The 14,565-nt window shown below is 43.3% G+C and overlaps 1 protein-coding gene across 2 annotated transcripts in view; it reads right to left on the bottom strand.

Annotated features, from left to right (window-relative positions):
• rims4 (regulating synaptic membrane exocytosis 4) overlaps nt 1-12,359 on the bottom strand; it is a 36,544-nt gene extending 24,185 nt beyond the window's left edge. The window contains exon 1 of one of the 2 annotated variants that reach the window (XM_061070518.1): nt 12,259-12,359. In XM_061070518.1, coding sequence (XP_060926501.1) covers nt 12,259-12,359 — 101 coding nt within the window. The remainder of the gene's footprint in view (nt 1-12,258) is intronic. The other variant, XM_061070517.1, reaches the window with a different exon arrangement.
• Between the last annotated feature and the right edge of the window lie 2,206 nt (nt 12,360-14,565).

The following is a 14,565-nucleotide window of genomic DNA, read 5'->3' as shown; positions in this document are numbered from 1 at the left end:
CTGGGAGGCACTGAGAGAGTTTGGCACTCATTTGAAAAATTACTTTCCCGTTGAGGTGCTACAGCCGATGATGAGCGATGACTAAGGCCGGAGATGAATAAGAAGCAGCGTTTTGAAACCTGGCACTGAAAGCGATGGGCGAAGCAGAATGATGCGGGCCCAGAAGATGGAGTCGGAGCTTAATTACTTTATGTGGTAACGTATGTTAATAAGAAATGCTATATGCCAAGAAGACGTGGTGCACAGCGGAAGACCATTAGTGAAGAACCATTTCTGAGTGCTGCAAGCCAGTAGAACAAAAACAAGCCATACTACCCAGTGGAATAACTCCTGTAGGACCTCATTTCCTGATGCATCACTTCCTTGTCTACCACAAAAGTACAAGAGTAAATATCCTGCCCCTCTCAGTCAGAATGAGAAATTGGCGCTATGCTCTCTGGAAAAGCCAGAGAAACTGAAACACAGCAAAACAATGGAACTACTGGTCTTTGCATTCAAGAGGGATGCTGTTGATTTAAAGTTTCAGTTAATTTAATGTTCTATTTAAAATCCTGAGGAAGACAAAGTAAAAAAAAAGAAAAAAATGACAGAAACCATCTTTAAGAAAATGTAACATTGGTCCGTGGCCCATTTGCTTACATGGAGGAGATGGGGATACATGACCTATACTGCAGTCTGCCATTAGGGGAGCCGTCATATTGTCCATGCTCCCAACTCTCGTGACATTTTACACCCTGTTGCTTTCATCATTGGCCAATAATTATTTGGGATATCCTTTAAAATAATCAATAGGGAATTTAAATCTTAAATAACAGCAGCACTGATGTTACAGTGTTATAAAATAAACTTAAGTTCACCATGTGGTTAGAAGGAATCGATTCAGAGCTGGAGACACTGTTTCTGTGCATGAGATGATTGATTCCACATGTCACACGTCCTCCTCTTCCCTGCCGGGGAAAATTTCTCCTGAAAATTAAAGTGGATGTTTTTCAACCGTCTGGGCTCAGAGCAAAGGGAGCGTCTCAGTGATCTGTGGGAAAGATATCGATCGGGCTTCAGCTGCCGATCCTCTGGTTAAACCTCTGTATTGATTAAACATTTTCTGTGGTAAAAGTTCACATTCATCATTGGGTTGTTAATGAGTTTTCAAGCTGCTGCACTGAGACTCGGCTGCTTTTGTTTAGACACAAACACTCACTAACACAAATTTTAATCTGGTGTGTGAATTTTATGATCCTCATATTACATTTGTTATGAAAAACCATAAAACAATGTCTGGAGGTAATATACGGATAAAGCTCAGATAAATAAACTTTGATAAGAACTTCAGTGGTGAGCAATGCTCGTAAAAAATGTGCTTTTTAAGGTCAGTTAAAAATGGCCTGTGTTGTCGATATGAAACCATTTCATTAGTTAAACTTGGCTTCAGGAGCTCTTTTGCAGCGTTTTCCTAATTTCATCAAGTCTTTGTTAGGGTTGAGTCTTCACAGAAACCTTTTCATTTCCTAAAGTCCTTGCTCAGGCATTTTTCCTCATTTTCAAAAGGTCCCTTTTGGACGAGCCGGTCCTCGGCGCTGCCCCGTGGTTTCAGCACAGGCCGTGGCGGGAACCAATCACCTCTGTGCCAGTTATAATAGAGGACTTTGGCGTGTGTGTACGAGCACTTGTGCTTTTTGTGTGTGTAGGTGTGTGGCTGTGTGTGTTTTAAATCATGCCAAATTTATTGAATACCCTCCCCCACCATTTTAAGGTGATTTATTGCCCCTGCAGCAACATGTAAACTGTCCAATCATCGCTCCTCACTATAGTAAACTATGTACGCAACAGAGAATGAAAACACTGACGTTTAAAGATCGTTTCCATTCAGAGAAACTATTCCCAGTGTCTCTTTTTATTTCTCGTCTGTCTCACGGAAAAGATAAGGAACTGCAGTGAAACAAACTTCATCAGTTTGTTGTCGAGCTTCAGCGGCAGCAGGACTTTGGACGAGAACAAATATTTCATCTTTCTGTTCTATCCCTATTATGATGATGCTTTAGTGATGCTGTCAGTCCCTTATTGTTGTATTTATTTCAAACTATAACTCTTCCATCTCTCTCTCTCTCCTTACTTCCTAATAATTATATCTCCATCTCTCACCGTATAAACGCCTTTATCCCAACTACACAGTTAAACAAGGTTTTATATTTAATTCAAAGCAATAAGAGGCCTCAGTCTGTGTATGGAAATGATATTCACAGGAGATATTAAAGCCTGTGCAAATAAATAATGTATAAACAGCCTGACGTCAGCGTCCTCAGATCCTCCCAGCTGCCACCGCTCGGAGCAGATCCCAGAAGACGCTCCAGGGATGAAGCCATGTGTGACTGAGGCTCAGCTAACGTTCTCACAACGCTGCAAATTAATGGCTGCCTCACAACCTCTGCTTTTATTTCGGTTATTACCTTTTGAGTTTTTAGCCCGATACACTTAAAGTATAGTTGAGTAATTGATCACTTTTACTGATGGACATCTGTGAGTAAAACGAGTCCCTGCTGAGTGTCCCTGGCACACGGACTCTGAATGAAGATGGCTGACGCATTTCCTCTTCCTCCGACTGTACAAAAATAAGGCCAAAATAACACTAACACAAATATTAGTGCGATAAAAACAACAAAAAATGACTTAAAAAAAGTATAGTGACATTTAGCCTTTAAATTTGGTCCATGTCCCATCCATTAACATGGAGGAGGGACAGTTTATGACCTATCCTGTAGCCCGGGGACGATCAACACATTTTGGGGAGCTGTCATGACCTTTCAACTCAAAAACAAAAATAGAATTAAGTTATGAAATTCGAGATAGAGATATTAAGTTATTTTTCCTTTTATTGTGCTCATATATTATCAATAATAGACCAAATTCGTTTTCAAAAACAAACAATTCAAATTCCATTATGATGTTTAGAACCAGTCAAACGCAAAACTAATCTGAAAAGAAATTGTGTACGCGAGTCAATAAATATAAAAAAGAAGTTATTATCTCTGAAATTCATCAGAATATATGAAAGTATCATTGTTCACTGAGCGGAGAGAAAACATGGAGGACATTTAGTGCGGGGTAACAAAATCACAGGGCGTATCTTTAAACACAGAAAGCGCCGCGCTGCCGGATGCCCCCCCCCGCTCGTAAACACCGGGTGCAACAAACAGCTCGTTGCCAAATAATGAGCGGACGCGGCAGCGAGCAGCAATAAAGAGCTGTGTGCTGGAGGAAAGTGCTTTTTTACTGCTCGGCCCTCGGTTCAGTCGGCAGCGCTTCACGCCTCGTCATAAAGAGACGGCCGTTCTCTACGTGTCCTCACATTCACTTCATTATCACACCGAGGCAGAGGGAGACGCCGCCGGTGTGGATGCAGCTTCTTTTGTTTTTTTGACATGAAAATTAAAAAATTAAAAAAATTAGAGAGTGAAATTCGACATCGGTTTATTTAGAAAAGTACGTGACGAGAGACGAAACATCTGGTGACTTGAGGTTTGTCAGACGGTGACACAAGTGTGATGTAAGCAGATTACCACAGTCAATTAGATTCATTAGGGAGAGCAGATTACATCGGAGAATCCCATGAAGCTCATTTATTTCAGATTTTCCATCTGGTTTTTTTTCCACTACATTTAATTAGCAAATGGGACACGAGAGAGACGAACGTGTGTTACACAATGTGTGTATTTGTATTGTTCCGTCGTGAATACACACACAAATGTCACAGCTTAAAGAAACAAGAGGTGGAGGAGAGAGGCGGTCGTTTGCATCATCTTTGACGTTGTCACCGTTTCAAACGGTGAAACGTAACTCTCCCGAAAGCTCCTTCAGATCCGTTGTTAGAATCTTGAGTGACGAAGGTTTAAACATGTCACACCGCGGTGAGGTTTGTCTTGTCTTGGGGTTTTTGTCTCGTAACTTCCTGTTTTATTTTGAAATCCTAACTCTCCTCTCGTTTCAGGTCACTTGCCCTTCCTCATGTGTCACCGGTCTGATTGTCTCTGATTGTTTCCACCTGTTCCCTTCACCCTCATGTGCTTATAGTCTGCGTCTCCCCTTTGTCTTGTGCCGAAGTGTTTCGTTCTTGTTCGTGCACCTAAGCCTTACCCACAGTCATTGTCGTTTTTGCCAAAGAGTTTCTTGCTACGCCACGTAAGTTGTTTTCGGTTTCCTCCTTGAGAGTGATTTTTTGTTTGTTAAAGTTTTCCAGTTTAGCTTTGTTTTGTGTTGTTTGTAAACTGTTTTTCTTCCTCCCTTTTGGAGCGATTTATGTTAAGAGAGATTTAGTTAGTTTGTTGAGCCTCCTGTTTAGGTGAGCCTTTTCTTTTGCCCCATTTATTAGTAGTTTGGTTTTCCTCCTTCGGGAGCGCTTTTGATTTCTTGCTCTTGCCATTTGTTTGTCCTCCTTCGGGAGTGGTTTATGTTTAAAAGCTTTTTCTTTTTCTAGTGTATGTTTTGTATTTATTAGGAAGTTCTTTTTCCCCAGTTATTGCTTGCCAAGTATTATATTATTATATATAGTTAGTGAGATTTTCATAGCCTTCTTGTTTGTCACTCTGCATTGAGGTTCTGAAATCAATAAAGTGTGCTGGTACGTGATATTCTCTGCTTCTGAGTCCTCATTCCAGTCCAGGCCTGACAGAACAGTTGGATCTCTGTTTGGCCAACCAACCCCAGGAGTCACTCCATCCTGGTAGAGAAGCTAACGAGCTAGCTGCGCGGGTGGTTGAGCTGCAGTAAATGCGACCAATCACATTATGGAGCGATGCCGAGATTATAGAAATTGTATTTCCTATAAAACATGAGATATGAAACAGCGAATGATCTGAGGACTCTGGACACTTTGTATGCTTTATGCTTTCAAACTGTTTTTTTCTTAAAGTTTTCAATATTTTTGAAAGTAGGCAGATAAAAGGAGAAGTGTGCAGATAAGAGGTGAAGAGGGAGGTGATGGGAGAAGAAGAAAAGAGTGAGAGGAAGAGTGTTAGCGGGAGGGATGACGACAAAGGAGAGAGCAGCAGGTGAAGGAGAAGATTGAAAGGAGGAGGAGAAGAGAGCAGAAAATCAAGAGAAGTCAAACGAGAAGAAAATTAGGGGGAGATTTGAAATACTAGTCAAAGTGAAAAGAAGATATAAGAACCCGTCGTTTAAAGTCTCTTCTTCAGTGATGTTTGTATTTCAACGCTAACGCTCTTTCGTATCAGACGATTTAACGATGTTCCCGAGCAGAGGGAGGATTTCACCCGTCAGCTCAGACAATGGGAGGTGACTCGTCAGATCAACACATTCAAATTGCCTCCCTGTGATTTCCTGTCATTCCGACACAAAGCGCCGCTGTTAATCGTCGGTGGCGTTGAGAGCGAAGCTGTCACTCACGATGTAACGTTGTGTTTGAAGAGGTTTCACCGCTGCTCGTCTCGTTTGTCTCCACTTGAAGTTCACATGACAACCGGACTTCCTGCTCTCAATCTGTCACAACGACGCCCGTCAGGACGGCCGAGCTCGCTGGAGGTGCAGCGCTCAATAATATATCCTCCTCTTTTCTTCCATTCCCTCGTTCAATTCTCCTTTTTCTGTTTTTTTACTTTTTCGACCTCGACCTCCATCACCTTTGTTTCAATCTCCACCGGATCTCAGGAGTTTATGAGGTCGAATCAAACTAATCACACCGTTTAAAATCCGGCTGATTATTTATAAAGGCATCGGATGTTCTTGTTCACAGCAGAGAAAATCTTTGTCGTCCGGGCTGTGGGTTCATTAAATCTCCTAATGAAGTTTTCTTAATTAAAAATAGGAAATTAAGCCTCTTTCCCACTTGTAAAAAAACCAGCAACACCCACTCACATCTTGCTTTTGTGTTGGATGCAATCAGCTTTGACTCGTGGGTCAAATGGCTCCAATCACCAGTGATGGAAACAAGACGCCTGCGTGAACGGGCAAATTTATTTTTATTTTATTTTGACAATGAAGCTAGCGATGAGAATAGAGCCAGGTTTAGAGTTCAGTTCATCTTGTAACACCTGGGAACAGTCGGACCAGGTCATCGAGTCTGAGACGAGTATAAGTAAGTGTAACTGTCAGCAAAACCGGCCAGTTTATGCAGACTGTTTTATTCTTTTATTTTAGGGTTATTGTTCTTATGTTCAACTACGGTTTGGGTTATTTTCGTTGTCTTTTACACGTAGCGACTCCCCTCGCATAGTTACCTGCAGCAAAGGAGCGGATGGTTTTATTCGACACACCTGATCCCTCGTTTCCGCCCCGGTGCAATAAAATACCTGCCGTCAGCCCGGCACAGATAGGAAACCAAACCGGACGCCAGCTTTGCGGCATTTCTCGGACCGAAAGAACCATCCAAACAACTTTAGCTTAACACCCCTCGCCAAGCGGAACGAGTTAAGGAAGCTGGTCCCATTCACTTTGCTGCGGGTAGTGCGGAAGGGAGTCGCTATGTCACGTTAACGAGTCAGATGTGTCTCACGTGGCGATTTGTTTGTTCATTGTATTTTAACGTTCGTGTTTGGTTTTAATGATTAAAATCTTTGTAACTTGTAACTGTCATTACAGTTTTACGGTGCTACTACGGCAAACCAGATACAAAAATAAAGAGCCGTGTAACATCAGTTCAAGAGACTCAGAAGTTTGTATGGAGAAGCGGGGGGGCCGTTACAGTAAGATCTTTCTCATGTAAAGAATCCGATCTGTTTGAGGTCACATGACTGTATCACCTTCACTGAACCTCTGGGACCGGCTGCAGCTGCTGATGCTCACGTTGCCGTGAGAAACTGTTCAAACAACAGGTGCAGCTCCTGCATCCGACTCAAGAGCAGCTGAACAGCACCTTCCCTGCTGCTGCCGACCACAACCCTCAGTATAACAAATGATGCTCTTCCTCCTCCTCCTCCTCCTCCTCCTCCTCCTCCTCCTCCTCCTCCTCCTCCTCCTCCTCCTCCTCCGCCTCCTCCAACTCCTCCTCCTCCCTATAGAATAGACCTCCTTTCCTGGCAGTCCATTTTTTACTCCTGACTTTTCTGGGTCGGCTCTGCAGCTCAGGAGCTCACCAGGGACCTCGCTCCTCCTCTCGTTCATCCCCCCCCCCTCTCTCTCTCTCCTCTATAACTCGTGCCTCTGACACAGGAATCCGCCCTTTTCACGTCACCGTGGCCACAAATCACTAAGGAAGGAAATCTTTGCACGTCTTTGTTTAAAATCTTTCATTACAAAAAAGAAAGGACTATTGTGCCGTCCCCTCCTCTTCCTCTTCCTATTCCTCTGTCCTCCCTGCGCCGGACCTCCTGTGCTCTGAAGGCAGGAATGAAGATGGAGGGATGACAGAGGGAAGATAAGGCCGGTGAGGGTTGACGGAAGGACGATGCAAGAGAAAGGAAATGTAAGGGTGATGAGGAAAGACAGTCATTTTTATTTTTTCCACTCTCACTTCCTCCCTCCCTCCTTCCTTCCTTCCAGCCTCCTCCACCTCCATCACTCTTCCCTCCCATCCCTCCATCTACCCCTCTCTAGCTGGTTGATCTATGATTGATGCTGCTTTCCTTTTCTATTTCTAACTGCCTCTTTGCAGCCATTTCCCTTCTTCTCTCATCCCTCCACCTCAGCTTCCTCCTCCCATCTCCGCCTGTCCTTCCTTCCTTCCTTCCCTCCCTCCCTCCCTCCCTCCCTCCCTTCGCTTCCTAATTTGTGGAAGATTTATGTTCCAGTTCCTCCCACAACAAGTCTCATTACTGTTTGCTGCTGGTTCGATGCCGTCGTACCTGATGCGTGTTCGTACGTCACAGAGTCGTTTAGCCGACACTCTCACAACTTATCGATCTACAAACAGTCTCAGTGTCTCGGGGGGGGAACTTGGATTCTGAAGGACCCTTTGACGTTCGTCTCAAATAGAAACTTGACCCTCAGCCTTCGGAGACCACATGCACCTCACGCAGGTTTTCAAATAATTCAACAGGATAATAATCATGTTCTATCCGTGTAAATTCATTTCATATGTGTGCAATGCTGCTATAACCTGTTTAGATTGTATGTTTTAACTGTATGTAGTGTCTAGTTTTAATATCCACTTTGTAACACGGCTCATTTCCCCACCGTGCGACTAATAAACCGATATCTAATGTGAGTATGAAAAATTTAAATTGTTAAAATCCTCACAATGTTAAAATCTTTTTTCTGTCCTTGTGTGAATATTTGATCTACGAACAGAGAAGTGAACAAAACATAATCTAAGTTTGTCTCCTGTTCTGCTCGTATATATTTAGAGGTTGTATTTTAATTGAAGAAACAAGCCAGAACAAGAGAAGGGGGGGGGGCTACTTCTCCTTGAATCACTTAAATAGTATTTATTATAAAATATTTATAAATCTATACATTTGCCTATGTACACTGTAGTTAAAGTATCATAAGATGTATTGTGATGTGGGATTTGTACTGAAGTGTACTAAGTATAAATATTGTATATGGTAAGTATAGTATAGTGAACGTTTAGTAACTACTGTTAGTTTAGATACTTGAGTATTTTCATTGTGTGAAACTTGAAGTCTTCCTTGCAGATCCACTCGTCGTGAGTCAACACTTCATGGAGTCGATAAATCACATAAATCACTGTGAGGAGTGTGAACAACTCTTCAACAAGCACATAAATCACTTGTTCAAAGTGAAGATTATTGTGTTGGCAGTTTGAATTGTGTGCAGCTGAGTCCGTGACAAAGATGTGAGTCTGCAGCGCTGAATCAGGACGAGATTCACAGAACGAGGGTCGGTCACCTGGAGATCCTGAGGAGCTTCATGATTAATGAAAGTTACGTGAAAGACAGATCTACTGTACAGGCCTCTGCTACAGCGCCAAGTATTTAAGTGAATCGCTCTGTCATTGGGACTCAGCACATGAGAATAATTTTATAGGTCCGAGCAGCTAAAAACATAAGTAAACATCTTCTTGGACTATTTGTATTGCCCTTGTCTGTGTGTGTATGTACAAAATAACTCATCAACACATGTATAGATTTTCACCAAATTTGTTGTGACTATTGCTTGAAAGTGAATCACCAGATGATTCACTTTTAGGGCAGATCAATCAAAGGGCAACAAAATAATGTGCAAAATAACATTTGAGGAAGAATCTCTGCATCTTATGGGACGATAGACTCAACTAGCTTGGATTGAAAAAATTATTTATGATAAAGAGGAAGGTATGACGTCATCATGACATTATAAAGTCATGTAGTAATACGTTAATGTTTGCAAGGAAATTATTGTCAGCATTGAACAGGCAGGAAACAGGTTCAAATAAAATGTAGCAACTGGTTTCCTATTTCATCGACCTTATCACTTAACTTTAAAATCCTCAGCTCACGACCATAAGTAGACATATGTGATCGGGCAGTTATCAAGAAGCCTTCTGGGAAATGTAGGAAAATACATTACCAGAGGTGAAAGAACAGAAGATCTAAGGGACTGTAAATAATGTCTGGAAACCACAACACTACTGTGAACAAATGTGAGTGTGACTGAGTTTCTGCTTTAACCACAGTGGACCATGGATGTTGTTTTCAGTCGGATGATACGGATGAGAACATTTAATTCGTCAGGTTTTACATTTACTGTGTGATGCAGGAGAATCACCTCAGCTGTCAGTCTGACGCCTGAGCCGCTATAACACATTTGTTGGTGTGTGTGTGTGTGTGTAACTGTGTGTGTGTGTGTGTGTGTGTGTGTGGGTTGATCGTGTGCGAGACGAGAGAGGAATAACAGCAAAATCAAATCCAGGTCAGAGGGAGAGATGTGAGGAGACAGTGAAAAAAGACAAAGAAATGAAAAGAGAAAGTGATTAAAGCCCAATTTAAAGGAGTTAACCTGCAAACAGGATTATGAGACCACAGAGTGACCGGAGGATGGAGAGAGAGAGAGGGGAAAGCTCGGCCGAGAGACAATGAGACAGAGCGGGAGAGAGAGAGAGAATTAACCTGCAATCAGGCCTCTATTTAGCTGCAGTCAGCCACAATCAGAAGCCATATTAGCATTTAATTAGTCTGAGAGCCACAAACCCCGGCCTGCCGCTCTGCTCTGATTACCTCACACACTGCTCTCACATGTGTGTGTGTGTGTGTGTGTGGGTCTGGTAACACACGTTTGTATTTGTGAACGCACAAATGGGCGTTTAAAGGGCTTTTGATTGTTATTGGTTTTGTTTTGCGTGGACACGCCCAGAATCACATCGACAGGTTGGAATCCGTACGGAGGATTCAAGCTGCCCAGTGAGCTGCCCTTCATCACACTCCTCTGTTTGGCCTCAGTCAACACAAACATGAACCTTGGAGGCGTTGGTCAGGATGTGTCTATGTAGTTTAACGCTGAGATGCTTCAACATCACTGGGTTCCAGTAGTAGAGGAAATTTAAGTAACTAAACACATTGAATCGATATATGATCCAGAAGCTGAAACAAACACGACGAAAGTCAAATGAACGGCGTTTTTTTAAAACTTCACGAATCTCAGAATTAAAAGAGGAAAAAACAAATCTCAAGATATGAAGTAAATGTCCATGTATGACAAAGCTATTGACTGTGAATGAAGATGGACGACGTGTCTCTGCTTTCCTCACGCTATCTAGAAAACAAGCCAAAATATGCAGCATACAAACTCTGCTATTTTGTGCTTTTGTTTATTATTATTTGGTTTGATTATACATCATTAAATATAACATTTAAAAACCAAACTTATCAGTGGATGTGAACGTGTGGTGTTGAGAAACAAACCGACTGAAGCTGCTTTGCGTCACTGAACTCCACAGAACCTCCGGATATTCTCAGGAGGAACTGCATATAAGAAAACAAATGTCCGAGTACACTTACCAATTATCAAACCTACATCCACCTGGTTCATGCTTTTTAAAATAGGTTTTTGAAACATTTTTGAATTTCTCATGATGCCAACCCTTATTTGTCACTGACCCTTTAATGTTCTGTTGCAGCTTGTTCAGTCAAACTCGTACGATGAACATTTGTACATCACAAGGTGAAAAGAAGGTTTAAAAAGAATCTGCTAATTTAGCAACACTAGCTTCCATTTCTGGTTCTATTGTCATGTCGGGTCGCTCCTGTCATCTTTTGTCAATCAACGTGTTTATTCATAAAAACATCAAATTGCTGAATTGTCCATATACTCGATTGTTTTTAACAGGACTTGCTGCTACTTGCTTTTCCAGAGGTACTCGTATACTTGTACTTATATAGGCCTTCACTCATAATACCCGTTATCTTGTACTTCAGAACAATCCGGTACCAACGTTTTCCAGCATGTACACTTGGAATCATATGACGGGAAATAAGCAGCAACGTAATGAATAAAACCAGTTCAGATTAAAACATGTTACATCATCGGATGCTTTTCGATTCGAGGATTTGATCTCATCAGAGAAGAACTGACGTAACCTCAGGTGTGCAGCGAAAACATGGGATCAGATTCTACCATAGTTGTAGATAGTCAAGTAAGTATGGACACACATGTGGATACACACACACACATACACACACACACAAGCACACACACTCACACACAGACACAGTTCTATTTAATCTATTTAAATCCAAACCCTATAGACGGACATGTGACTCTATGTCCCGGTTTATCACATCATATCTCAACGTTAACAACTAACACATATTTTCACTCGCATTTAATCTTTCCATTATATTCAGAATCACATATGAATCATTTTCACAACAAAACCTCAGGTCAGTGAACAATCTGCAGTTTTCCAGTCTGGTTCCGTCCAGGAAGCAACATATTTTAATTTTAATGCCAAAATAACCAAATCACTTCTTTTCAGAAGCTGCAGCCAGAGAATGTTTGTCCTCTTCTTTACTGGCTTCCATCCACAAACACAAACCGCTGACGATTCATATTCTCTGGGTTGATGCATCCATTAATAAGTTAATTGTTTGAGCTCTAAATGATGTCGGCAGGACCCGGAGGATCAAGCACTTACTTACGTTAAACATCATTAAATAGAAATGTAAATTGTGCATATTGGGGTAAGAATGTGTCAACATGAACGGGAACACTACACAATGTTTTTACAGGACGTGTGTGTTTTGCATTGTGACTTACTGAGGTGACAAATGTCGTGCTGCGTGTCCCATGTTTTATGTATGGCCTCTCAATCTTGCTGTGGTTGTGTGCCTGTGTGTGGGCATGTGTGCGTGTGCACGTGTGTGTCATTCCCACTCACCCCCATCATCCTCGTCGAAGGAGTTCATGCAGGGGAAGTAGATGGCGAGGGCCTCGAAGGACGCCGACAGGCTGATGCGACTCTGCGATCGCTCCATGTACAGGCCCGCCGTCGGGCCCGGGTCGGCCGGCTTGGCCAACCGCGGCTGGGCATTCTTCACGCGGAGTACGGCGCGCGGCGTCTTGGATGGCGATCAGCTGCCCCCGACGGCAGATCCACCTCACCCCGAAAAACAAGAGTCGCGCAAAAAAAAAACCCCCCCAAGACTCTCACACCGACCGGAATCGGCGCAAGAACTTTCTGGCGGTGAAAGTGGCGGGAAAAGGTGACGTCAAAGGTCGATGTGGATGTTGATGCATCAGATGAGACGCAACTTCCACTGGTGCAGAATCATCCCAGAAACAGAACTGGGCACCAAAACGTGTTTCTGTTTGTGATGGAATTAACTGAATGTTATCTCTGGCTTTGTTGGGCAGAGTTATATCTCCGTCCTGCTGTCATCCCGTCTCTAGTTTGTGGATTCTTGTTTTGCTTCCGCTCTCAGGCAGATGCTGGTGCGCATCCTCCTCCTCTTCCTCAGAAGTCTGACGGACTTCCTGACGTCTGAATCTTACCTCCGTCTTTACGCCGATAAAAAACCTTATCTCGTCTTTTTTGGTTTCACGGCGAAACTCCCAGAACTCTGCATGTCGATCCTTCGTCCTCCACCTGTGATTGCTCAGGTCGTTCTTCAGATTCCGAGGACGGACGGAGGGAGGGAGGATGGGAGGAGACGCTGCTGGTGGTAGAGGTGATGTTGACGCCCAGCTGGAGAACGTGTTGCTCTCAGGCTGAATCAAAGCTTCTCGTTGCCGTTGTCGTTTCCTCGTGCTCCGGCACAGCAGAGGAGCAGAGAACCTGACTTTCAAACCCCCCGGGAGACGGCTGCTGCTTTGCTGCTTCTCCGATTCCCGAGCATCAGTTGCAGGAACAATCGCAACTGAGGAGCAATCTGTTGCTTCTGCTTTGAACTACTGGTGTTGTTGCTGTTGTTGTGAATGGTCTCAGTGTTGAGTTGTTGTCAACGTCGTTTCCTCTGTCCTCTGTTGCCGTGCCGATGCTCGGCTGACTGTCTGCTCCTGAGACGGGAAAGGACAGAGAGAGAGAGCGAGAGAGAGAGATGATGAGAGCGTGTAAGAGAGAGAGAGAGGCTGCACTGTTTTAAACAGCTTGTGTCTGACTGGACTCATTCACTCGCTCCAGAGTGAGTGAGAGAGGAAGCGAGGGAGCGGAGGAGGGAGGATGGAGAGCAGACTGTTGCTGGCAGTGCGGCCAATCACAATGGGGATGAGGGAATATGGGTGTGGCTTGGGGGAAGTGGAAGTGGAGCCGAACGGCAAGTTTACATTGTCTCTCTCCCTTCGTCTCTCCTTCTCTCTCTCTGCTCACTTCCTTGTGGCTCTCTTTTCAAGCAAGGATCTTAAGAAATACAAACACAAATATATATATAAATATATATATGTATATTATTACTATTGGTTATAACTGAAGTATATGCAACCTGTTTGTCAACAAACATGACATGGAAGGTTATTTCCTGTCTCGTTCACCTCTGGGTGCATGTGCTGGTTGACTCACTTTACCTATTGATCCTTTTGGAAATAATTACAAATGAAGCCTCATAGACACAACCTGACAAACTGTAATAACAAGAAGTATTTCTCTTAGATGATTGGTTATTTTCCGCCAAACACGACAGAATAGTTTAGTTTTTTTCAAGGAACTCAAAGGCACCAGCAGATTGTTGTTGCCTGTGTTTTCACACTCGTCTAAAGACCAGAGTCGATTAGACAAATGCACTAAAGGCTCTTATATACTACTACGTGTCCGTTTCTCGGAGAGTTCTCAGCAGGGGGCAAAGACTCTTTTTGATTTTTACTTCTCCGTCAGTCTACGTCCGGAAAAAATTCACCGCCAAACCCATAGGTGGCGCAACGGAAGACGAGCTCAGAGAAGCCTACCACATTTGGGAAGAAGAAGTCCACGTGTCTCTGTTGACATGTTAGCTTTTCTCCCACACACTGAACCATGGCAACTAACAGAACTAAATACAGTGACACCCAGCGGGTCAAGATGCTGATGTAATCGTTTCTTAGCGCAGCGGTTCCCCGGTCTTGTTTCCGAACTGTGTTGCTGATTCCACAGCTTGAATCTGCTTGAGGCTACATGTAGCTAGAAGCTACCCGGAGCTAGCTCCCCCCAGCTTCCACACACAGTCAGCAGGGACTCCCGACACTAACTACTACTATCCAGTGTTTGCTTCT

Source organism: Limanda limanda, chromosome 4 (assembly GCF_963576545.1).
Source record: "Limanda limanda chromosome 4, fLimLim1.1, whole genome shotgun sequence".
Classification (NCBI taxonomy): Eukaryota; Metazoa; Chordata; class Actinopteri; order Pleuronectiformes; family Pleuronectidae; genus Limanda; species Limanda limanda.
Note: the sequence above shows the minus strand (reverse complement) of the source record. Positions and strands in the feature narration are given on the sequence as shown.